Here is a 24,213-nt window from a genome sequence, read left to right on the forward strand (position 1 = left end):
TTTTTTACTGCCTTTTTACTAACATGTTTTGCACTATGGAACTGTGATGCTGGAAACTTGAATTTCCCTCAGGATCAATAAAGTTATCTATCTATCTATTCCATTTTTCATTATAAAAATGTAGTATAGAAATAAAAAAAATACAATGTAGGGAAAGGAAAATAATAATCATAAAATAAATAATAATAATAAACAATTGGGGTCTGCTTAACAATTGTAGTAAGTTTTAAATGTCTAAATAATCTAATATTTTTTGCCAATTTATAATTTTTGAGTTTTAAGTTTTCAATAGTAGTCAAATAAGTAAATACAATATCAAATAAAAAGGAGGGTACTCTTTTAAGCTATATTTTTTTGGATATAATATTTTGTTAAGATATTAATAAAATTAATTACATAAGTTTCATCTGCCGAAAAATTAGTATTGTTAAAAGTGAGTAATATATCAATGTTTTATTAGAATGATATCTTTTTTAAAAAAATTTTGAATAGCTATTCTGCAATTTCTTTTTTTTATTCTTACCGACTGCTGTTATGGGCGCTGCAATGTTTTGATCATCACTAACAGCCTCAAGTCACACTTATGGATTTACCACTTAATTATCCAGTTTTATCAAACTAGTGGGGCAACTGCTGTTAGTATGACTCACAGGCAATTGGAGATTTACAGGGAACTTTTCGATGGCCTGAAATCCAGACCGTCTACCTTTAACAAGGAAATATAAAATCATTTCATCAGAAAAGGTGTGCCTGACAATGACGTCATAGTCTATTTTAAGCCACTTGTACTTCAAAAAAGTTTTCTATGGAAACAAAACAGAAAAAGAGAGACAAGTAAGAACTGGTTTTTAATTAAGGTCAAACAACACAGAATGAAATCAGGACACATGAAGATCATTATGTAAATCACAAATAAAAACAATGCACTGTCATTGCACTGAATGGCCTCAGGCTGCCAACTCACTGCTCACTCACAATTTTGATGAAATGATACTGAAAACAAAAGAAGACTTTACCATACCACAGGTGTCAAATGAAACTGAAAAATAACAAATCTAATTGCATGAACAGCAGGTTTTTATTTTACACAATGTTTTAATAAATATCATAACTCTGAGTGTTTCAGCATGGTGGCCCTCTCCTCTCTCTTTGGTAGAGGAATATTTCCTGTGGTGGGAAAATAAATATTAGTTAAGGATCTTCACATTTACAAAAAAACAAAACAGGATGAAAATGGTACACCGTCATATTTAATTTGAGATCAGAGTAATGTATTGGGAATATATAGAATAAATAGTAAAGGGTAGATATGAATACAGATATATACAGTATGAGCAGTATGAACATGAGCAGGAGTTAACAATATATAAAGTGCAGGTATAAGTACAGACAGCAGTATAAATACGAATACTGCAGGTGAGATATATACAGTTAAGACACTAGTATAAATATGTATGAAAGAGCATGTATAGTACACAGTTGTAAGTCAGAAGCCAGGGAGGCATAGACAGTCATTGTGCAATTGTATTCATTTATTGTCTCAATAACGTAAAACCAATCATAAAATCAACACTAATGTTAGTCGATTAATTGTTTTGGTCTTAATCAACTAAGATTTCTTTAGTTGATTAGTAGTTTTTTATGCTTTTTTCATGCTGAATGACTTATTTCCAAGTATATTTCCGAGTACATCTCTGGTAAACACAAGACTTAAAGTGGTGCTTTTGTGTGATTCTTTGTGGAGAAACTCAGTTTTACAGATCTGTTAATTAAATCAACGAATCGATTAGTCGACAAAGTCATGAGTGTTAGTTGAATTTCTTTGGTTGAGGACGGTATATATTATACAGTACATATATAATGTAAAAATGTATTCATGTACTTTTTCTTACCTGGTGGTGCCACAAAATATTCTTCAACTGTGTTTTTGGAGAGCTGAAGCAGTTCTTCAACACAGTCTCCCTCCATCACCGCATCGTCCCTCAGGTTTAATGACCTGATTGTCCGATTGTGCATGGACAAAACATAACCATATTCATACAACAGGCTTCACAAGAGTTTAAAATTGAGCTACAGTTGGTGTTGCATGTGTTATGCTATTTTCAGCCCGGTCGCACTAAGAGGCGTATGAATGACACTGTAATTTGCAAGTAATTTCATGTGCAATTAGAACACCGTTCTTGCCTGTTGGCGTGTCATTTGTACGCCATGTAGTCTGTATTGACTGCAATGTAAACACATCCGTGTAAATATGCTACAGTCAGAGTTAGTGACGTAGAATAAAAAGTGAGAAAGACGGCTTATGGTGGGTGGGAGGAGAGGTGAAGTGGATGGGTCCAAAAAACACAAGACTTTCAACCAGGAGATCGGTGTTTGTGGCCTAAAGTTTTGAGTTATTTTGAAGTTACGTTAATGACGTGTTTTTCGTACTTATGTTAGATTGTTTCTGTATGTATTTTACTTAGTTTACATACTTATTTTAAGCCCAACCATGATGTTTTACCTAAACCTAACTAAGTGGTTTTGTTGCCTAAACAGTCCGGCCATTACTGTAGTTTTGATGCATCGCGTTGTTAAATGACACGCAAAAAGAGGCGTGCAAATGACACGTGAAAATGCTAAACTGCGTTCTCATGACACTCAGAATGTCCTTGTAATGTCGTGCTATTTATACAGCTTCCCATGAGATCGGGTTGGCTGTTTTATATGTGTCATAACTGTGATGAAAAGGCCCACATGCAAATACACTGTATTAGATAACTGTCTGTATCATACCTGTCCTCCAGAACTGAATCCATTGGTTCAACCCCTGACGTGTCTACAACATGAAGCTGATCTGCAAATCGTATTGCTTTCTCCAAACAGGCCAGTCCCTCTTTGGTGCGGAAATCAACCAAGGCCAGTCGCTCCAGTTTGTCCACCAGGTCAGCTGGGATATGGGCAGGCTGCAAAATCAATGGTGTGTTGCTTAGAAATGCATGTGACAGTTTCTTTTCACCATCACCACTGAATAAAGTCATTACATCCACTAATAACTTCTAATCAGCAAATACAATCATGACTTATGCCTCATAGTTTGACCTTTAGTTTTTGGTAATGTTTGCTGTTTTGTTTTGTTGATATCATTGTGTGATTTTATCTTGATGTCCCTCAAAACAAAACAAGAAACTCCCTCCCTGTGTTACCAATCCTCTGCTGCAGCTCAACAACAAATGTTGTCTGTGGAAACACAAATAATTTGGTACTAAAAGCACTGTAACTTTGGCAGATATCCACTTGATTTGTCAAACTCACAACTGCTGAAGCCTCATGTTAGTTACACTGAATACATTTTTGTATGCAGCGAGGACTGTGGATTTAGTCCCTCATCAATTACACTGAATAATAATTAGGAAGGGATCTTTTAGTGGCCAGTGTGAACAGGGGGAATGATTACAGCAAGCAAAACCTGTTTCAATGTACCTATTGCACCTGACTATAGTTTAAGACGGGGGTCAGCAACCTTTACTATCAAAAGAGCCATTTTAGGCAAACAAAAAAAAAACAATCTGTCTGGAGCCGCAAAACATTTGAGCATTGTGATTAAGGTAACACAGTTTATAGTCTAAGTATATAGTATATAAGTCTAATGCAGTGAGGTCCAAAGTGCAAATGTACTACGGAGTATTAGCGCCACGTTGAGGGAAAAAAAATCACAGATTTCCAGAATTAAGTCATAATATTACGAGAATAAAAGTCGTAACATTACGAGTATAAAGTCATAACTTTACGAGAAAAAAAGTTGTTATATTACGAGAATAAAGTCGTAACTTTACGAGCAAAGAAGTCGTAACATTACGAGAATAAAGTCGGAACTTTACGAGCAAAAAAGTCGTAATATAACGAGATTAAAGTCATAACTTTACGAGAAAAAAAGTCATAATATTACGAAAGCAAAGTCATAATTTTACAAGAAAAAAAGAAAATAACACGTGAAATTACTACTTTATAACATTATGACTTTATTCTCATAATATTACCACTTTTTTTCTCGTAAACCTATGACTTTATTATCATAATATTATGACTTTATTATCATAATATTATGACTTTATTCTCGAAATCTCAGATTTATTTTTTTCCTCAATGTGGCCCTAATACTCTGTCGTACTGTCGTACCATAGACCTACAACAATGATTAATAAAAATGAAAATGTAAACAAAAAAACAGTTATTCATTTCCATGTTTATAAATCCACAGGGAGCCACTGGAGAGGAGCTGAAGAGCTGCAGGTTGCAGACCCCTGTATTAAAACAAGGCTTTCAGCTAAATATCTCAAATCTAACATGAAGTTCAAGGCTTTATTAGGTCACCAAGCATCACCTAACACAACCCAAGTACAGTACTGCGTTCACATTGAACAGCAATGAGGAGATTACCGGTGGAAGTTGGTCCTCTGGTACTTGTTCCCATGTTGGAGCCTCTGGTACCTGTTAACAGAGACACTCAGGTAAACAACACTGACAAAGTAACAATGTTCTGCATTGGATACTGAATAAACAATTCATCTAATACTCACTGACCTTTAACTTACCTTGGAGTTGTGTGGCTGAGAGCTCAACAGACGCGTTGCACGTGTGTTGCAACTCTGCAGGCAGCTGCTTCTTCTTCTTCTGTGGAGGTTCTCCACCTTTATTACTGAGTATCTATTGTTTATTAACAGGTTAAATGAAGGACTAGTGAGTTTCAATGACACGCCACGACATGTGCGTTTAGCAGCGAGACTAAACACTGACATAGCTAGCTATAAACCAGGTTATATTGTGTTTAATAAGCAGGAAGATTAGTGCTGGAGGTCTAAACTAGCATGCATAGCTAGGTAACTTTAGCCCAAAGAGGAGGTAGGACGAGAGGCAGCGAGAGGGTTATCTTCCACTTACTTCCTTCTTCGCTTATGAGCCATACAGACAACAGATTGCTTCGTTTTGGTTGAAATATAAGTGGTGGCGTCTTAAATGTGGAGGAATATTGTTCTATTAAACATTTAACCGTTGTAAAAAATGTTGTAAATTATACTGTCACTGAAATACACGGATAACATTGTGTACAGACGATGCAGTCACAGTGTGTACTGTACTATTTTAATAGAAATACGTCGCCTCTTGGATCCAGAGCGCCCGGATAGCTCAGTCGGTAGAGCATCAGACTTTTAATCTGAGGGTCCAGGGTTCAAGTCCCTGTTCGGGCGGTAGTATTTTTCTTCGTCCGTGATAGCGAGTATTAGCGAGTATTAGTGAATAGTGAGTACATATCTGCAGGATATGTCAGTGCATGTCACAGCCTAAGATATGTCAGTGCATGTCACAGTCAAGAGACAACCACAACAACACATAAAAGATGTAACTCACACTCTGCCTTTTATTTATTCCTCTACTTCATTTTTTTTGTTGTTGTTGTTGTTTTATACATTTATCCTTTGATATTGCAATATATTGTTATTAATTGTTTTTTATTTGTTTGTTTGTTTTATTGACACAACGAACATTAATTACTTCTTTGTTTTCTTCCATTTACATGCAATGTTCTTTTCTAAATATCTATATATTCTAATTTGCTTAATGAATTGTAACATGTATATATATGTTTTTGTTTTTATTTTGTTCTTTTTTTAAAATTGTATTTATTATTGAATTGATGCTTTGGCAATATTGTTCACCTGACAGTCATGCAAATAAAGCAAATTGAATTGAATTGAATTGAGTACTGTTATCAATCACACCTTTTCATTCGATCTTTCTCAAAAAAATTGACAACCAATCACAATGGACCCTTTTCCAAAATTCTACAACTTTTCGCAACCAATCAGCGTCGAGCATGTCCATTTTTTGACAGAGCTGCCAGGTTGACTCTCCTCCACCCCTGTACCTGGAGATGCTTAACCGATTTTGTATCATGATGGATGCATAAACAGAAAGCTCTGTATCGACATACATTGTGACAGCAGAGGCCTACAATGATAGATAACTAATATTGATATAAACAGTTGTAACCAACAGGTGTAACCAACAGGTGTAACCAACAGGTGTAACCAACCAACAGGTGTAACCAACCAACCGGTGTAACCAACCAACCGGTGTAACCAACCAACCGGTGTAACCAACCAGTGTTACCAACAAACCGGTGTAACCAACAAACCGGTGTAACCAACAGGTGTAACCAACGGGTGTAACCAACCAACAAACCGGTGTAACCAACAAACCGGTGTAACCAACCGGTGTAACCAACCGGTGTAACCAACCAACCAACCGGTGTAACCAACCAACCGGTGTAACCAAATGGTTTTATCAACAAACCGGTGTAACCAACAAACCGGTATAACCAGCAAACCGGTGTAACCAACCAACAGGTGTAACCAACAAACCGGTGTAACCAACCGGTTTTACCAACAAACCGGTGTAACCAACAAACCGGTATAACCAGCAAACCGTTGCAACCAACCAACAGGTGTAACCAACAGGTGTAACCAACAGGTGTAACCAACCAAAAGGTGCAACCAATGCAAAACTCTAAAAATCAGTGAAGAGATGTCGGTAGAGTTAGTGAGCTAGTTTCTGCAGACAAACAACATGGTAACCCTTTGTTATGTTCGTTTATTCTCTCTAATAAATTGATTTGAGCTAGCTAGCTAGCTGTCCAAATAAAATCAAATTGCAGGCATTTCACCTTGTTATCTCGACGTATTAAATTCCAACTCTGTAGCCAAGTTTGTCAGCAGACTTTCTCCAGCTCCAGCTCCAGGTGGTAGGGGGGTCGTAGAGGGGTGGTAGTCAACCTTTCATTGACCGCTCTGTCAAAAATAGACATGCTCGACGCTGATTGGTTGTGAAGAATATGGAAAAGAGCCACAGTGATTGGCTGTCAATTTAGGAGAAAAATGGAGATTACGAGTTGTGATAGGTTGTCATTTCTCTACGGACCTCCCCCAAGGTGACGCTCTCTCAGAGCCCGGATAGCTCAGTCGGTAGAGCATCAGACTTTTAATCTGAGGGTCCAGGGTTCAAGTCCCTGTTCGGGCGGTAGTTGCTTTAGTTGCTAGCAGCTCTGTGTGGGACTGTAAACTAAGCACCGACTGTTGCATGATAATTACGGAGAACGAAAACTGATTTAAAGGACCAGTTTGTAAGAATTAGACGAATGCGCCACTGAGCTACTTCAATAGGAATAAACGTGAGCCAGCCTCCAACGCTGTATCCAGTTCTCTTTATACATCCTCACCGCTAGATACCATCAGATCCTACACACTAGACCAGAGGTCAGCAACCTTTACTATCGAAAGAGCCATTTTAGGCAAATAAAAAAAATCTGTCTGAAGCCACAAAACATTTGAGCATTGTGATGAAGGTAACACATCTTATAGTCTAAGTGCAAATGTACTACGGAGTATTAGAGCCACATTTAGGGGGAAAAAAACCCAGAGATTTTGAGAATAAAGTCATAATATTACGAGAAAAAAATTGTAATATCACGAGAATAAAGTCAGAAGTTTACGAGAAAAAAAGTCGTAATATTACGAAAATAAAATCAAAAGTATACGAGAAAAAAGTTGTAATATTACGAGAATAAAGTAATAAATTTACGTGAAAAAAAGTCTTAATATTACGGGAATAAAGTCATAACTTTACGTGAAAAAAGTCGGAATATTACGAGAAAAAAGTCAGTAATTTACAAGAATAAAATGATAAGTTTACGAGATCAAAAGAAAATAACACGTAAAATTACTATTTGTAATATTAAGACTTTATTCTCATAATACTACAACTTTATTCTCGCAATATTATGACTTCATCCTTTTTCCTAAATGTGGCCCTAATACTCCGTCGTACCGTCGTACCATGGACCTACATTATTCATTTCCACAAATGTTTTAAAAATCTACAGGGAGCCACTGGAGAGGAGCTAAAGAGCCGCATGTTGCTGACCCCTGCACTAGACCTTTAAGTATAAGCTAAATAAAGACAGAAATCAAAGCATCAGCATTTGTTCTTATATTTCTGTATTTATTTATGTATTGATACTTAACTTATTTTCAATAATATGAAAAAGATCTCTAATTCATCTTCTGGGGGACATGGATGTCTATACCAAATTTCATAGCTATCCATCTAATGGTTGTTTAGATATTTACACCTTGAGAGGTGGAAAAACCGACCTATATTGTCGTCTCTGGTCATCTCTTGATGTTTATCAAATCTCTACCTTCGTGATATATTTCTGACTCTCACCTTAGTTCAATTAAATTGAGTAAAATACACATTACAAGATGTTTTGGAAAAATAATGATAATTCCATTTTTATTGTTTTATTATAAAAACATAAACCATTTAATATATACTATATATATGAACTCTTGGTAGTAATTTGATTGTTTTACAATACACACAGAGAACTGGCCACAAAATAAAAATATCAGCTTTACAAACAAAGCAGCATCTGAATGAGAAAATTAATGAATGAATAAATAAATAAATACTTACTAAATAAATGTTACAATAAATTAAAAAATAGTTTTTCCGACAGCAGTTAGCATTCACAAAGAAACACCAATATTAAAAGCAATTCATCTCGACACATTCATGAAACAACACTTGAAGACCAACTGAGTGAAGTTTTAGGCAATGAATGACAAGCATAAATGTTGGTAACTGAGGCCAACATTAGTATTAATTTCGGGCTTAAAAGCATATATATTGTATGTCCTCACAAGCCCCAAATCTGCCAAAACATCAACACAGTTTCCCTCATAGCATCATCTCTACCTTAATTTTCATCTCTCTGTTTAAGCCACTCTCACACTAAAGTATCTGAATAATGTGGCGCCACAAAACTTTTCATTTGGTCGCTGTGACAAAATGTTTTCACTGTCTCATCTGATCTTCCCAATTCATAATCATATTTAAGCTGAAATTAACATTTTATTCAACAAACAGGCGCCAGACAATACAAGACAAAAATCAAGATGAGTAAACGGCACAATTTACAAAATATACAATGTTCACTGCATAATGGAAAATAACTTAAGAGGCTATCAAATCAGGCTTGTTGCTTTATATAAATCTCCACCCAGACATCCGTAAGTCACTTAAATATTAGGTTATGATTTTACTAATATAATCCTCATAAGTTAAACACATTTTTCTCTCAGTACAGTACAATTCACACGTAACAAATAAAGACATTATTTGGCAGACGAGGCAGTTCAATTAAAACATTAAAAACACTGTTGGATGCTAAATCACTGACATGGTGCTAAAAGCTAAATTATTCTTAATGTTGTGTGTGAAACTAATTTTTAATCAGTTATCAGTAAAAATTAATTTAATTTTGGGGTGTTGTGTTTAAAGAAAATGAAAAGTCTGCTGACATTATTTCCTTCATTAAGGGATAGGAATAGGGAGACAACTTACTAATATATTTAAAGTTTAATCTTGTAGACTTTGACTATTAAAATAATTATTATAAACTATTATCACAATGTGTTTTTTCATAAATATAGTCTCTGGTGGAATTCAGCTCTGCATTTTGGTTTGAAATGTGCAACTAAAACCATCATTATCTCAAAAATATGAAGTGCACTCGGATTAACATTGACACTTCAGGGACTTCTGACAAAAATATTTAGAAACTAAAGAAATGCTTTTTCAGATACATTTGTTTTCACTTGAACATACTGACAAATATGAAGCATAATATTCTCATACATCTGTTGACAACACAAACAACATTGTGGATACAGTCAATAAGGCTCATAGCAGCAAACTGTGTTTGTAAAGGCTTTGTGTGTAGTGTGTGTGTGTGTGTGTGTGTGTGTCTGTTTTACTCTTGTGCTGCTACAGCCGGTCACACTTTACTTGGAAGGAAAAAGAAGACAAAGAGCACAATCACTTGTTCTCTATCAGCATCTGCACTTTGCACACCAGATCTCTGGCCATGGTCAAAATCTTCTTTATGTTGTGGTGCTCAGCCATTTCTGAAAGACAAAGAAACACACAAGTTTGATTTTTCTTCACAATAACATTGGCTACTTCAAACCACACAAATAGATGATTTCATTTCCTTAAATGTCTGGAGAACATCTGTACAGACGCGCCACAGCTAGTTTTAAATCATTTCATCATAGGTTGTAATTTGATATTCAGTAACAGTGATGCATCAGGTTCCATTGGATTAAAATTGAAGTAGTATTCTAGCTATTTAGTATTGCTCTTGTTGTAGCCTGGTTCCAGACCTCTGAATTGCATTTCAGGTTTTTATTGAAATAGGTCAGGTGTTGTGCTCACTGACGGCTGTTTCCCTTGTTGGAAAAACAACCAACCCAATCGGTACTTCTTCCTTTGGCAAATCTCACTCGCGACTTCATCTCAGTTCTATTGTCAGGCTTATAATACTAAAAAGAATGGACAAAATCGATGCAACAGAAGGCGACATACAGTATTCTGACTTTTAGTCCCTCGTATAAGTCAAGCAATTAAATACAATTCCCACAACACAACTTAATAGCTTATCTTTGTTGCGTGTCATGCCCATAGACTGTATAAAATATGGACGTAGTCTCCATGACGTCACCCATAGGTTTCTGAAGAGCCATTGTGAAGCTCAAAGTGGGTGGCTCCGGCTGTCACCATCTTGGCAGGGACAACACAGACTAACACCCTCCATCCAAATATGGGCAAAGAGGTGTGGAGCTGAGGTGGGCCCGGGTGACCCAGTAGAGGAGACCTAGCGACCTGGTACGGCACCCACCCGTCACTCAAAGCGCCACGCCCTCAATTACGCCTAACTTTAAGCCGTAGTATAATTTAAATGGGTGAGTTGTATAAAAATTCACCCCACATACAGTTGTTATGAACAGGGATATTAGCTATAGAGACCAAAAATGTATTTTGTACCAGGCTGTAAACATGTTTATTTCTGCTGTAAAGTTACTTTTTTGCACCAGAGGTTTCCTCTTGCTCATGCCTGGAAAATCCTCACATCCACAGATGACATTATACAATTGTTTTGGCAGGCCGAGCAGTCCTCCCCATGGTGAGTTAGCTGATTTGTAATGTATGAAATCAGTGGAGTTTACCCTTAACAGGGACGAGTGAATGTGTATGTGAACAACATCAGCTGTTTTACCATTGAAGAACTTAATGATGTCAGTGAAGTCCATGTTGTTCTCCAGGATTATGTCCCTGTAGATCTCCACCAGTGCCAGGGCGATGAAGAGGACAAAGTGACTTGAGGAGACACACTTGGCGGCCCAGATTGTCTCCCACACTGCAAACACGTCATCATACACCAGCTCTGGAAAAGAAATCACATAAAGAAACGTGAGTCTGTGTTTGAGGGCTCGGATGGGAGGAGAGTTTGCAGGAAGTGGAGTTATCAGTGGAGAGAGATAAGAGTGGAAGCAGGTGTCTGCAGGAGTGGGAGAGAGGAGAAATACCCAGGGTGAGAAAACAAGTCCATTGTTGATTAATTATAAAAAACCTATCTATGCAGCTGCAGTTCATGGTAATTATTTCAACTCCCAGGAATGGGAGTCAAAGTCAAAACTGACTTCCAAATCCTTTCCGAGCTTTAATAACTCAATGTCTTGTTAGCAAGCTGCCAAGTGGTTTGGCATCTTATCCACCAGCAGGGCTTAAGGAGGAGTGAATCTCCTACTCGTCTAATTGGCACAAACTCTTTCGCACCATGCCGTCACTTTACCTCGCTTGAAGTCTAGGAGAAACCAGCGGTAGCAGAAGTAGAAGTGGGTGTAGTCTCCGTTCTGGTGCATTAGTTCAAACAGCTCAGAATCCAGGATCTACACAGAGAGGGGATCAGAGGAGATTCAGGGAAGTAAATAATGAGGCTGGTTGTGGAGGAAAAAGTTGTTGGTAAATGAGCAGATTTAGTGATACCTGACTGCTACAGTATGTGTAAAGACTTTACTGGTACTGTGTCACCTGGATTAGAGAGCGCATGTTGGCAAAGTGAGTATCCATAGCTCCGCCGTGTGGAAAGTTTTGATTCATCCTCTTCATGAGCTCAGTGAAGCAGCTGAAGGCCATGGCCTCTGAAAGGAGGAAACAGAGAGAGGAAGCTGGGCTGAGAAAGTGAGTGGGCAAACTGTCCTCTGTTGTTCCATCAATAACTGTTAAAAATACACCGAATGTCAGAGAAGAGAAGTGATTCGGTGTTGACTCACCATCATCCAGAATGACCAGAAGAGGAGCCAGCAGATCACACATGCCCTGTACGTAACCGATGTCAAGGTGCCTCCAGATATAGCTGTAAATACACAACCAAGAGAAGTGAACTTAACACTCACACTCTGAGTCATACGCTGCGCAGGATCTAGAGGTATTTCCACATTTTTCTCTTTCAATGCTGAAGATACGTTTTTCAAAATAATGTTCATCATTTATCAAGGCAATAACTTCTGAAGTGCAAAATGATAAGGCTTCTCTAGGCGTAAAGATAATACTTTTTTGTCTCAGATAGAGGTAGAGGGGCACTCATTTTTCCTATTATTGCTGGCCCTTCAGTCGTGCTTTCTATATGTGGAGGTGCACTAGGGAGAAAAATGAAAAGGATAAGCCTGGCATTATATTTATATTGCTCTTACTGTCAGCAAATCCTTTTGAAAATACCAACAATGTGTTATTCTGTCCTTCCTTAGCCTGTCTGTGGCACTCAGCCCCCCGCCCATGTCCCTACTAAATCTTTAAAAACAGGTCACACATATAATAATAATAAAAAAAAGGCTAAGTAACTTCCTGAAACAGCAAGGCACTGTAGGTTTTAGCAAATGCTACTCAAAAAGGTGTCAATCATGCATTTGTTGGGGACTATTTTCCGCTGTGGATTGAAACACACCTTTTTCACAGCAGTCATTTGGACATGTCATCGCAGGGTAAACACAGGGGTAATTAATAACATTAATTATGGTCCCATTATATTTAGTGTCACAGTCAATCCAGTGAGCCAGCATGCAAAATACCAGTCCCTGGCCCACCTCAATGGAACAGCGCCATAATTAATGTTTTAATTACACCTATGTTCATCCTACAATGACATGTCATAATGGCTGCTGTGAAAAGAGCCTATTTACAGCAGGAGGTGTATGTGGGATGGACTTAAAATGAACTACAGTATCCTTGTTGAAGTAACATGTCATGTAGTGCGACAGTGTGGCTCATTGATATGTCTTTCTGTGGTACAGAGGAATCTGTATCTGTATATCATGATTTGTTGACAGTAAGAAAATTAGAGAGTATTGCTGGTGCTATCTGTTTAAATTTCATTTATGGAGCATTTATTTGATAGGAATAAGATAAGCAGTGAAGATGGGTAAAATGAGCATCTTTACACTCTTTCTTTACATCCCTGATGCTGTCAGCGTTTTACCTGCACATGATGTTGCGCAGTTTCTCCAGGTTGGCAGGAGTGAAGTAGCAGTAGTTTCTGTCACAGCGCTGGACATCCTTTTCAATGCGGTGCAGATTTAACGTATACAAGTCCAAAAGCTCTTGCTGAAACAAACAAAACAAATAGATAGATAGTATATAGGTGGATATAGATAAAACAAGTTCATAATAGTGTTGATTTGCCCATAAATGAGCAGCATAAATGAATTTGAACTAAAAAACGTGTGTGCATACAGAGAAGGTACTCCCAGCAGATTCTTTAGATGTCGCCTCATTTTTAGTGTCTCCAGAGGCCGCCAGAGAGTCAAAGTTTGGGTAAAGGCTCTCCATCTCTGGCTCGTCACACAGGAGGCTCTCTGGACTGGGCTTTCCTCGCTCCCCCTCCTCCTGCTTGAGGTCCATGTGGGGGGCCGAGTCCTCAGAGAAAGACGACGCTTCGCAACGTCCCTTCCTGCTCCAAGGCACCATGGAAACTTTGGCTTTGGGGATCTCCTCCATCTCTATGGCTGAGGGAGACTCGTCAGATTCAGTCATGACCTGAGCCTCCTCTTTCTGAGAGGGAAAGTAGGCTTCCCTTGCTCTCGAGACCCCGGTGTCTGCTGGGAAAACCAGGGTCTTTTCAACTTCGAGGGCCACGTGATCAACGAATATATTTTCTCTCCTTTCTGCTGATAAAACCTCTTGTGGTTTACTCGTCTGTGATTCATCCATTCCCTTCGTCTTTTCCACATTTGTTTCTGTAGTTTCCTCAATACTCGCTTCTTTTTCTTTTTTAAGACTTTGCTCAACAAGATCTCCTTTTGATTCTGTAGCAGCTGCTGATGCCATCATAGTATCCTTATCTTGCACTTCTTTTTCTGTTTGCCCTGACTCTAAAGACGTAACTCCTTTAATGTCTGCCAGTTCAACTTTATCTTCACACTTGGGCCCCTCTGTTTTAATTGCTCCAGACTCCTCAACAGTCTCTTGTGTTTTGGGTTGCAGACTTGTCTCTTTGTCGGCCTCGACTAGCTCTTCAGTCTTGGTACTATCTGCAGTTTTAGACGCATCAGGTGCTTTCTCCTCCTCCTCCTCTTCCTCCTTGTTCTTCACTTTACCTCTCACCTGGCTGTCCACCTCCTCTGTCGGAGCTTCACTCTCCACCACTGCCGGTTTGACTGGGCTCTGAGGGACAGCTGCAGATCTCGGGGTTGCATCAGGTGCAGCGCTGTCCTCTGTGCTGAGTGAGCCGTCCGAAAGGCCGGAAGTGACGGAGAAGTTGCGGGAGGAGGGGTGTCCGGAGTCGGGAGAGCTTGTCCCGTTCTGCAGAGCTCCATTGGGTATCTTTGGCACCTGTTTGGCGTCTTCGCTCTTGGGCTCCGTCTCGATCTGGTCAACCTCCTCTACGGACTCAAACACCTGAAAGAACAAGCCAAAGGGAAGCAGGCTACTCCAGGGGAAGGGATGGGAGGATGTGAAGAACTAGCAAGGGAGAGAACGCAGGGATGAGGAATATTGGTTCAGAAAGTTGAGATCACATGCATTACTTAGGATCAGGATATTAGAAATCTAAAAACTCTAATAGATGTGTCATTTAGTTTGCTTAAAAGACCAGACAGTGCAGGCTGTAAGATGGTGAGTGTTTGATACCTGTGTGCTGCTGCTGGAGTCACTCTGCAGGCGAGCCAGACTCTGCCTGTCTGAGCTCTGGGAGGACTGGGACTGGGTAATAAAGATATTCAGACCAAGATGTTATTATATACAAATATTTTTGATTGATATTTGTTATTGGATGTTGGCTCATGGCAGGTGCTGTGCTCACATTAAAGGGCTACTTGGGCGATTCAGTATGGCAATTTTGTAAAGATGCAGGAAAAAAAGTGGTAGAAAGTTCGAAGCATGGGTCAAGCTCCAAAAACGTTGGGTTCTACTTTTCCCATGATGCAATCAATATATTTTCTTTGGACCTTCTCAACTTGATAAATGCCCATGTCCTTTATAATGCAGATTTGTTATAAAATAGAAAACCACAGAGCTACAGTTATTTTCTAACTCTCATCTATCTAAGTGTGCATTACTGTTTCACCTCATTGCTGACAGTGGAGTTGTGGTGGATCATCTTCTGACTGAAGCCGTCCATGCTCGCTCCAGTGGAGCACTTTGCTAATGCAGCAGCATGCTGCTCCTTCTCCCGCTGGCGGACGATCTCCTCACAACCGAGCCACTCGCGCATGGTCTGCTGGTAGCACACTCGGACATGTTCATCCACCTGGGGGTGAGGGGTGAGCAATCAAGGGTCAGTGGTTCAGGTGGAAAATGCAGAAAGCCATAATCGTGGAAACTACAAACCTCCTTCCTCTCAGCTTCTGACATTCCAAACTGGTAATGACCCAGCAGGAACGGCCACACTTCTTTACGCAGCGAGGCCTCCACACCACCGAAGTAGACCATGCGACGCAGCTCTGTCTCCTTGTATGCCTGAAGACACAACATTTTGATCAATCTTTGGATTTTCCCCTTCATTAAAAAGACAATTACCACTCCCTGCATGTTTAAAACATTCAATAGCTGACAGACAGCCTATAGACAGATGCCTCATAGTAGCTTCTACTGTCAATGTAGGTAATGATTAATGCATCCAGGAGGGTGGTAGATGGGGAAGACCACAGGCACTGGTGCATCTCTCAGCTGTGATTGTACAGTATGTATATGTGCTAATTATTTTGACTTTACTTCACATGAAGGTAAAGAAAAATACTTTCAAATGTAAGTTAAGTCCAGATCAAACAGAACTGTCCGCAGCTGTTACTCAACCAATAATCTATTGTTTAAATAGGCATTTAAAGGGTTATGTTGTGTCTCTCCATATATGTTTCATTTTGGTACAGATTTGTTAACTCAAAAGAAAATACATTACATTTAAATTTAACCACTTATCTTTTAAGCCCTAGGTCATGTGATGTCAAGTGAAGCATCTTCCATAACAGACCAAACTCTATCGTGAGATGAAGCTGAAAGCTCTGGAAAAAGCTAGTAAGTAGTACTAGCGTGTAAAACTACTGTTTTCACGGTCAATTAATTGAGTCACTTTCCTGAGCGGCTACCCCAATAATAATCAAATATTACATTAGTGTTATTTACCAAAAACAAAAAAAAATATTTGCTAATAAAACGTATTCTTATGTTCAGGTCAAACTCTCCATGGCTCCAGGTAAATGTGACTAATGTCCAAATAAACCGTAGATGCAGACTTTGAGACTGACAGGGCCATTAGTCATACTTCATGCACACTGTTGGGAGACTAATGGTGTGAGCCACATGATTAGCAGAGGATGAATATGGATGAGACAGAAGAGTGACAGAGTGAAAGAGAGAGCCTGGGAGTGGACATGCATATGTGTGTGTGTGTGTGTGTGTGTGTGTGTGTGTGTGTGGATGGCACTGTGAGGTTTGTGTTGCAGCGCTGTGACACCAGCAATGCTTACTGTGCAGTCCTGGAGGAACGTCTGCCACACGTCTGCGGTGAGCCCTTTGTAGGCATCGCACGGCCGGTCGGGCGCCACAATGGTGTGATTGACGAGAGCAGAGAGGTGTGTACGCACCGTGGACAGGTGGCGGCAGTATGCCAACCCTGGTTGACAATACAGTTCATTACTTAATGGCTCTGCAGATGTTAGTGATGATTAAAATGAGGATAATACTTCCAGCACATTTGCATAGTGAATATGAATAGATTTACTATCTATTCATTCATATTTAAGGCTTTTCTGTGTTAACAATAAGCGATCACTTACAGCCGTAAAACGCCCGAGAGATGATCTGATTCTTCATGTTGTCGCACAGCAGCTTCAGAGGAGCCCTGCAGGAAGATACAGCAAAGAGCATTTCATCTTATGAGGAACAAACACTCCTCTTTCCTTAAAAGACCGTCATCAACCACCATTAAACTAATCACCTATTGCATGAGACGTTACTCACTATTATCTTGAGATACTGTATCTAATGTAGAGTTTATTACAGTGTTGTGTCTGACCCTTCATCATTTAAATGATTACCTATTCTGCTGCCATATAGAACAAATTGGCCCTGAGGCTTTTCATAGCCTTCAGCCATTTTATCTGCCTCGCTTATCACCTCATTTTCAAAACACATTCTCATGTCAGTGAGGTAAATGTCACATAATTGTCTTCTGGGTAATTGCTAGTTTCTTGTATCTTTGCTCCTTTCTCCGTTTCATCTGTATTGTTGATGGTCGGCCCTGAGGGATGTCAGGTTTGTGTCTTTCCTGTCACAATGTAACACAACTCAGTCTAGCTTTGCAGCTTGCTCATCTCTCACCTCTCATGGTTGCACCCCTTGGGCGTCACCCCGCCAGAGAAGCTCCCCTGAGAACAAGAGGAACACGAGGACTTCCTGAGCGTGGGATGCCACATCGTAGCTCCCTGATCCATCAAGTCTGGGGGAGTCACTACAACATGCACATACACACACAAACACATCATCATTGTCACTTGAAAAGCATTATGCTGCGCAGGCTTTCAACAACAATTACATTTGCACTCGGATGATTTAAATGCAGCTGGAAACACTTTGCATAAGCAGAATTATGCTCATCAATTGTGATCTGCTGAAAGCACTTCAGAGTACAATGTGTTTGTGCTTGATTCCTGTTAGAGCAAAGATAAAGCATATCAACAGAAACATTCATGCAATCTGGAATTGATGCACAATTTGAAAGCCGTCATATTCAATTCCATTATTATAGAGAGAAAGATCAATTGAGCAAGAGCCTTTCTCGATTCATGAGCCATATTCGATCAATCAGTTATCCACCCATGAGCTGTTAAAAGGTTACTGCGCTGTAATGCAGTAAAAAAAGAGGGGCTTTAATAACGGGACACATCAATAAACTTTGCCGGAGGCGTAGGACAGGCCAGGAGGATATTAGATGCAGAGAGATAAAGCAAGCTGACAGACGAACAGACAAGCCGAGGTGTGACAGTGTTACAGCTGCTTCCTGTGAGTGAGGGGGATTCTTCAGGACAGCTGCAAGACCTCCTGGGTACAACAAGGGTCCCTGTTTTGGAGGGGGACTGTCCACTCAGTTGAAGGGAGAGGGAGGAAGTCAGATGGGGGGGATGGGTTACAGTCACTGGAACAAACAACGAGTAACATTTTTATAAAAATGCAACTATGTGGAAAGGCCCGTGGGCGCTGCTCATATTAATCTGCTTCTCTGGAGGGAATCTCACCAAACTCTGACTGGCTGTTTGGGAAGAGGATGCGGAAGACATAGTCTGTGGCCTCGTCCTCCTCCTTATCGGAGACCGAGTCTGAGGATCCAGATCCCTGAGGAACCCTGTTCCGCAGCTTGGGAAACACCTTCCCCTGCAATGAGAATATAACTCATATTAAACCAACAACAACCAAAATGTCTCAACCATTAGAGCCCAGCTAAGCCTTCCATGTGAATTAAAGATGATGAGTGTCTGAGTGCTTAAGCTTGTTAATAGAGGCTGAACATGCGTCGGTGGTTTTCATTATGCTGTTTTGCTGCAGATACAACAAAATCCATTCATTAAAGTAGACACTTTTTGTGTGGTGGTGCAGAGAGAACATTAAGCCACGCATTCATTAGTATCACTCCAACCACGCAGTGCCCCTATTTCTAAATGTCTTCTTTATTGATTTATTGATCTGATAAGCTGATTTAGCATGTTGGGGGCTCTTAATCTAGAAGAACGCCTGAAATGTGTAATTTGCTTTGTGGATGTGAAGCCAAAGAAAGAGCTCCTGTGCTGACCTTTCCCCTCTGGGACCAGAGCGGAGGGTCCAGCTGGCCGTGTGGAAGCAGGCCGTTCTCCAGGCAGGAGAGGAACTGGAGCAAGTGGCCTCCTCTGGGGAAGCGAAGTGGAGGTCTTTGAATCCCATCCTGACTGACCAGCACCACCGTCCCCCCACTGTCAACTGCAGGAGATATACAGGCGATGATTTCTTTGTTTAATTATTCATGATGCCGTTTTATTTGACAGCTGTGTTAAATTGCAGACAGTAAAAACAAATAGAAAAGGCAGTAATAACACACAAACACAGAGTTAAAATTGTGCTATAAAGGTAAAGGTTTGTGAGGACCAACCTTGTTGATGACAGTGCAAGTAAACTATCTCCCCTAGAGGGATCGTCATGGCATAGTCCCAGTATACACTGAAAAACATTAAATCAAATACACAGTCAATAAAATAACAACCCAGACTAGTCTTAGCACACTGGGTGGACCACTAGCTAAGGAATATTTATCTGTGTAAGCCAAAAAATCTCAAGGAACATTAATTTTATGGCTAATAAAGAGAGGAGTCGGGAGTGTGCGCACAGACAAGCAGGAGCAGAGTAAGCTAATGCAATAATCAATTATTTTGGTGAGATTAACCATGCACAGGCACAGGAACATAACACGGTTTGCGGGTTTGAGAGATGTCTGACAGTGCCTCAGTCAATAAACCATCTGCTGGCTGCTGGTGTGCTGGAAATAAGCCTCATCAGATCAGCAGCATTGACTGCATACTGAGCCCCTGAGCCACACACAAACAAGCTGCATTATTCAGTAACACCCGAGTGTTACACAAACAGCAGACAAAAGAAGTAAAGATGTATGTTTACATGTTAGATATTCTTGTATGAGAAGGATTACTAATATTATCAAACGCAGGCTTTGTAGACAGACATGAGCACCATAATCATAATAATCCGTTTGCAGCTGGATAATTTTGCACCTGAACTCGTAGTCCAAGTCTCCAACAGAGCCGTTCATGAGCTGGTTCGGCGTCCACTTCAGGGTCATGAGGTCAGCATTCTGGTGCAGAGAGAGGTAACCCGGGATAGCCTCCATGTCGTCCCTCTGAAAAAAACATGTATTCATATTGATGCAATAAGATATGGCAGTAGGGGTGGGGGAAAAATCGATACAGCATAGTATCCTGATATTTTGCATGGCAATATTGGATCTATACATGGACATCAAGTATCAACCTTTTATTATATAAACTATTAACCTCTTAACAATCCGACGGCCCGTTGGGGGCCGGCCACTATTCAGTCTTTCAGAGTTTGTAACAGGCTCAGTATTAAAGCTATAGTGAAGATACTGGTATCACATGAAACTAGGAATGCTAGCCTTTCTGGAAGATCGCTAAATAACGCTCCAAAGTTACGCAAAATTTTGGCAAGGAAAAACTGGCATGGCCATTTTCAAAGGGGTTCCTTGACCTCTGACCTCAAGATATGTGAATGAAAACTCAAAGATGAACTGAGTGAAAGCTGTATCTTATTAGATAAAACAGATGTTGACAAACTGCATAATTTGCAGATGAAAAAAGGTAATAAATCACAATATATCTTATTGCAATAATAAGCATATCGCTAAATGTTTAAAATTGCAATAAGATCGTATTGTATGTATAAGCCTGGAGAGGACTGCATTGTTGGGGGAGGAAAAAAATGCCAAGTACGGCAGTCTAATGTTACATTGATAACACACATAAACAAAGAAATAACTTACATACATTACAGTTATTGCAGCATACTTGGGAATTTTCAAGTTCAGATAATATTTTGTCTAAAATCAGTTGTTGCTGATTTTGGTCTTATTAACCAGAGAGCATATTAGGCTCTTCTGAGATGTATGAGATGACAATACAAAAAGCAGACTACCATTTTGTTCCATTTCTTGCAAAGAAACATTCCTCTGGTTTTAATTTATTTAGCTGTGACATTTCCATAAAATGTCAGACCTATATATCTCTGAGTGATTAAGAGGCATCAGACAGTTAGTTACCGGCTGTACGAGCACATTGTTTTTGCCAAACAGTAGGGTCACTCTGTTGTTTTGATGCAGCGACTCCACATATTCACGAGCTGATGGCGAGGGTGAAGGGCGTTCATCCATGCTGCTGCTGGAGTGCCGCTTCTGGATCTGCACAACACAGACACAGAAATATGTCACATCCGATAACAAACATCCGTGCTAAACTGATGACTATCTTTGCTGAATAAATTACAGCTGGCCAGTCACAGTATAAAGATAATTCCCATGAATAAGATCTCTTTTTCACATGACTCAAGATAAGAGAAATATAACATTCATTCATGTGCACCAATGCTTCCTCCCCGGTTCCTGATGCCAAAGACCAGTCTACTTTAGCTTGGAATACACACATACTACAAATACACAGCACCACGCAACTGTAAAGAGCATTGTGGTGCTGTAAGATAGGCTGAGTTGACCTGGTTCAGTGATAACTTGAAGATTGAACAAGTGTGAAGGTCTCAGAGACACTCTGTTCTTTCTCCTGGGACACGCTGTGCTTCACTTTACACAGTAATCTTAGCGGGTCCTCTTTAATCAGACAGGCAGCATCTCAGAAGGGAATGAAACTGATCACCGCACCACTATAACTCTGCCTGCTATAGACAAGCGGGATAAAATAAAAGACGTCTGGCACTAATACTGCATGTTCATCTACTGTATTACCAGTTTTAATACTCACACACAGTGCAGGCCTCTTAGTGGGAGAATCCTGTCTGCAGTGGCCGCCATGGATGCGATGTCTTTGCACCAACTCGTCAGCAGACGGGTCTGTCCAGAAGTGGTCGGCTGTCTTCATCTTTGTGTACTCCAAAGCACAAGGTCCAACTGTCACATTGAAGGTGAATAGTTACATAGTGCAAACACTAGATCAGATCAGCATCAGGTTACCTTAAACATCAAGGAGCACACTCAAAAAAAGAGGGATAGCGGGAGTACGTTTTTGTATTAAAAAGGTCGATTTTTCAGAGATGTACCATAACAGGCCTCAGATGAGCTCCCTTTTGATCCACCATACAGGTACAAAGAAGTTTATGATAGTTTAGAGCAGTAGTACCTTTTTGGCTTGTAACCTTTAAAATAAGTTTTGTCTACTTGTGACCCCTCGTTACAAGTTGCATAATTCGACAGGTAGTGGCTAGTTCAAACAGAGATTTTTCCACCCCACAAAGTTTTTTTTCAGGGACTTGAACGTGCAAGATTATCTAAGATTTCACAAGAAAAGCAAAGATTAGAAAATATATATATATAAACAGAATTTTGTGTGGCAAAAATATGCTTTTTTCAGCTTTATCTGGTGACTCTATTGGTTGGGAAGATTTAGATGTATTTGTCATAGCAACATATAGATAGCAACATACAGATATAAACAGTACACAAAACCTTCATTTATGCATTGCTTTAGGGTACAAAATTATACAAAGACAGCCTAATCTAAAGGTACATGTACTAGCAAACTGATCAAATTGCCTGCTGAGACTCAAATTCAGCCCCCAGCAGCAGTGCTTCCGGCTTGGCACCATTGAAAAAAAGAGCCATTGTTCACTGGCGGGAAGCTGGTGAGGGATCATGTCCCTGTCGCAGAACGGACCTCTGCTGGTTAGCCTGTTAGCACTATTTGCTTCAGCCTCAAACCAAAAAGTAAAAATTCTTTTGAACTTGTTTCTAAAACCACCATGATCTCACATTTTCATGTAAACATGAGCCCAAACTGGAGTGTGCCACCTGATGCTAGATGATTACATTAAAAGACACAAATGCTTACAATGTCACATATAATTACCTAACAAAGAGGCGAGGATAGGTCCGTCCACCGGGTCCATTAGAACAGCCTCTTTCTCGTAGTATTTACTGGAAGACAAATGTGAAAGGGTGATATTGAGGGGACATAGAGTTCTTGCAACACAAACAGGTGAACAGCGGTTTCATTGACCCTTGTCAACGTACCTGCTGTTCTCCGCCAGGTAGAGGACAATCTTGTCCAGCACTTTCTCAAATAGAGCCGTCCGGATCCACAGGTTCTTCACTCCCTGTGGGTTGAGGCTGGGCAGTCGGGGCATCTTGCGAAGACCGTCTTGACTTTGCAAGCTTTGACTTCGTCTGCAGGAGGAGAGAGTTTCAATATAAACAAAACAACTATAATATGATTTAAAAATTCCATTAAGTAAAACTGCATCTGCAGGACGCTAATGGCATCAGTGATTCATGATTCAATAAAAGCTCAAAACATGAATTATTTAGAAGGTTTTCATAATAAAAAAATAGCCCTTCAAGTAAGCAGACAGCCATTTGTTTTCAGTGCTTTCGCTCGCACGAGGCTTTGATGTAAGCTTTGAAGTCTGCTGTGATGTGTGAGAATGAGCCGTGACGTCTGCGTCTCTCACTTTGTCTCGATGATCTGCTCGACCTCCTGGGCCTTCCTGCACAGCTCCTCAGCTGGGACGAAGCTCTTCCCCACCTTCATGAAGAGTGCCGCTATCTTGTTGCTACGCAGAAAGCCTGCTGCTCGCCGTTTCAGCCCATGCAGAACGCATGCCTCCACCGCAGCTGTGGGGACACAAACACATGGTTGGACGAAAGAAAATATAAATAACACTGGATCTGTGTCCAATATTTCATCTCCTTTTAGCTCTGTTTTGGTCTCCACCAACTTCTGGGAACAATATCTGTCTTTTAACACAATAAATAAAAGCATAGAATCAAAACAATCAGCTGAAAGATGCCAAAGCGCTCCATGGAGCTTTCACAGTAATTTGACCCATTGTTAATAAAAATATTTAATTTTAACTTTAATTTCTAACACTTGAGATCAGCATTTTGTGCAATAAAATGCAATTTTGTGAAATTGGCACCTAATATGTTGTGGCACAAAATGCTCACAATGTTGTTTTGTGACAGTTTTGTGGCACCATATATTTGTCTTACATAATAGCATT

General features: G+C 39.9%; 2 protein-coding genes and 2 non-coding genes across 9 annotated transcripts in view; 2 read left to right on the forward strand and 2 right to left on the reverse strand.

The window, feature by feature from the left end:
• Positions 1-829: 829 nt before the first annotated feature.
• LOC119492807 (glutamyl-tRNA(Gln) amidotransferase subunit C, mitochondrial-like) lies at positions 830-5,782 on the reverse strand. Of its 3 annotated transcripts, none has more exons than XM_037777576.1 (6): positions 5,760-5,782; positions 4,575-4,686; positions 4,420-4,470; positions 2,776-2,945; positions 1,893-1,996; positions 830-1,167 (listed from the first exon to the last, which is right to left on the reverse strand). In XM_037777576.1, the coding sequence occupies exons 1-6, from the start codon at positions 5,765-5,767 to the stop codon at positions 1,106-1,108; spliced, it is 507 nt and encodes a 168-aa protein (XP_037633504.1). In that variant the 5' UTR covers positions 5,768-5,782; the 3' UTR covers positions 830-1,105. The 3 variants fall into 3 exon arrangements, with proteins under 3 accessions (XP_037633504.1, XP_037633503.1, XP_037633502.1); XM_037777575.1 differs by lacking the exon at positions 5,760-5,782 and adding an exon at positions 4,921-4,953; XM_037777574.1 differs by lacking the exon at positions 5,760-5,782 and having other exon boundaries at positions 4,575-4,908.
• Positions 5,156-5,228, forward strand: trnak-uuu. The gene has a single exon. It is a non-coding gene; the product is annotated as a tRNA-Lys (tRNA).
• A 1,201-nt stretch (positions 5,783-6,983) lies between the features above and the next one.
• On the forward strand, positions 6,984-7,056 carry trnak-uuu. The gene has a single exon. It is a non-coding gene; the product is annotated as a tRNA-Lys (tRNA).
• A 1,247-nt stretch (positions 7,057-8,303) lies between these two features.
• Positions 8,304-24,213, reverse strand: part of sgsm1a (small G protein signaling modulator 1a) — a 30,481-nt gene continuing 14,571 nt past the window's right edge. Inside the window, exons 4-26 of one of the 4 annotated variants that reach the window (XM_037778309.1) lie at positions 23,662-23,824; positions 23,225-23,377; positions 23,061-23,128; positions 21,960-22,105; positions 21,248-21,385; positions 20,187-20,311; positions 19,553-19,620; positions 19,220-19,383; positions 18,669-18,804; positions 18,425-18,568; positions 17,755-17,884; positions 17,211-17,275; positions 16,902-17,047; positions 15,766-15,894; positions 15,503-15,685; positions 15,067-15,138; positions 13,672-14,898; positions 13,418-13,542; positions 12,216-12,298; positions 11,974-12,083; positions 11,735-11,831; positions 11,159-11,326; positions 8,304-10,007 (exon numbers count right to left, since the gene is read on the reverse strand). In XM_037778309.1, the coding sequence (XP_037634237.1) occupies positions 9,919-10,007; positions 11,159-11,326; positions 11,735-11,831; positions 11,974-12,083; positions 12,216-12,298; positions 13,418-13,542; positions 13,672-14,898; positions 15,067-15,138; positions 15,503-15,685; positions 15,766-15,894; positions 16,902-17,047; positions 17,211-17,275; positions 17,755-17,884; positions 18,425-18,568; positions 18,669-18,804; positions 19,220-19,383; positions 19,553-19,620; positions 20,187-20,311; positions 21,248-21,385; positions 21,960-22,105; positions 23,061-23,128; positions 23,225-23,377; positions 23,662-23,824 (3,929 nt within the window). In that variant the 3' untranslated portion in view covers positions 8,304-9,918. The remainder of the gene's footprint in view (positions 10,008-11,158; positions 11,327-11,734; positions 11,832-11,973; positions 12,084-12,215; positions 12,299-13,417; positions 13,543-13,671; positions 14,899-15,066; positions 15,139-15,502; positions 15,686-15,765; positions 15,895-16,901; positions 17,048-17,210; positions 17,276-17,754; positions 17,885-18,424; positions 18,569-18,668; positions 18,805-19,219; positions 19,384-19,552; positions 19,621-20,186; positions 20,312-21,247; positions 21,386-21,959; positions 22,106-23,060; positions 23,129-23,224; positions 23,378-23,661; positions 23,825-24,213) is intronic. The other 3 variants (XM_037778310.1, XM_037778311.1, XM_037778312.1) reach the window with 3 other exon arrangements.

The sequence above is a fragment of the Sebastes umbrosus genome, chromosome 8, assembly GCF_015220745.1.
Source record: "Sebastes umbrosus isolate fSebUmb1 chromosome 8, fSebUmb1.pri, whole genome shotgun sequence".
Lineage (NCBI taxonomy): Eukaryota > Metazoa > Chordata > Actinopteri > Perciformes > Sebastidae > Sebastes > Sebastes umbrosus.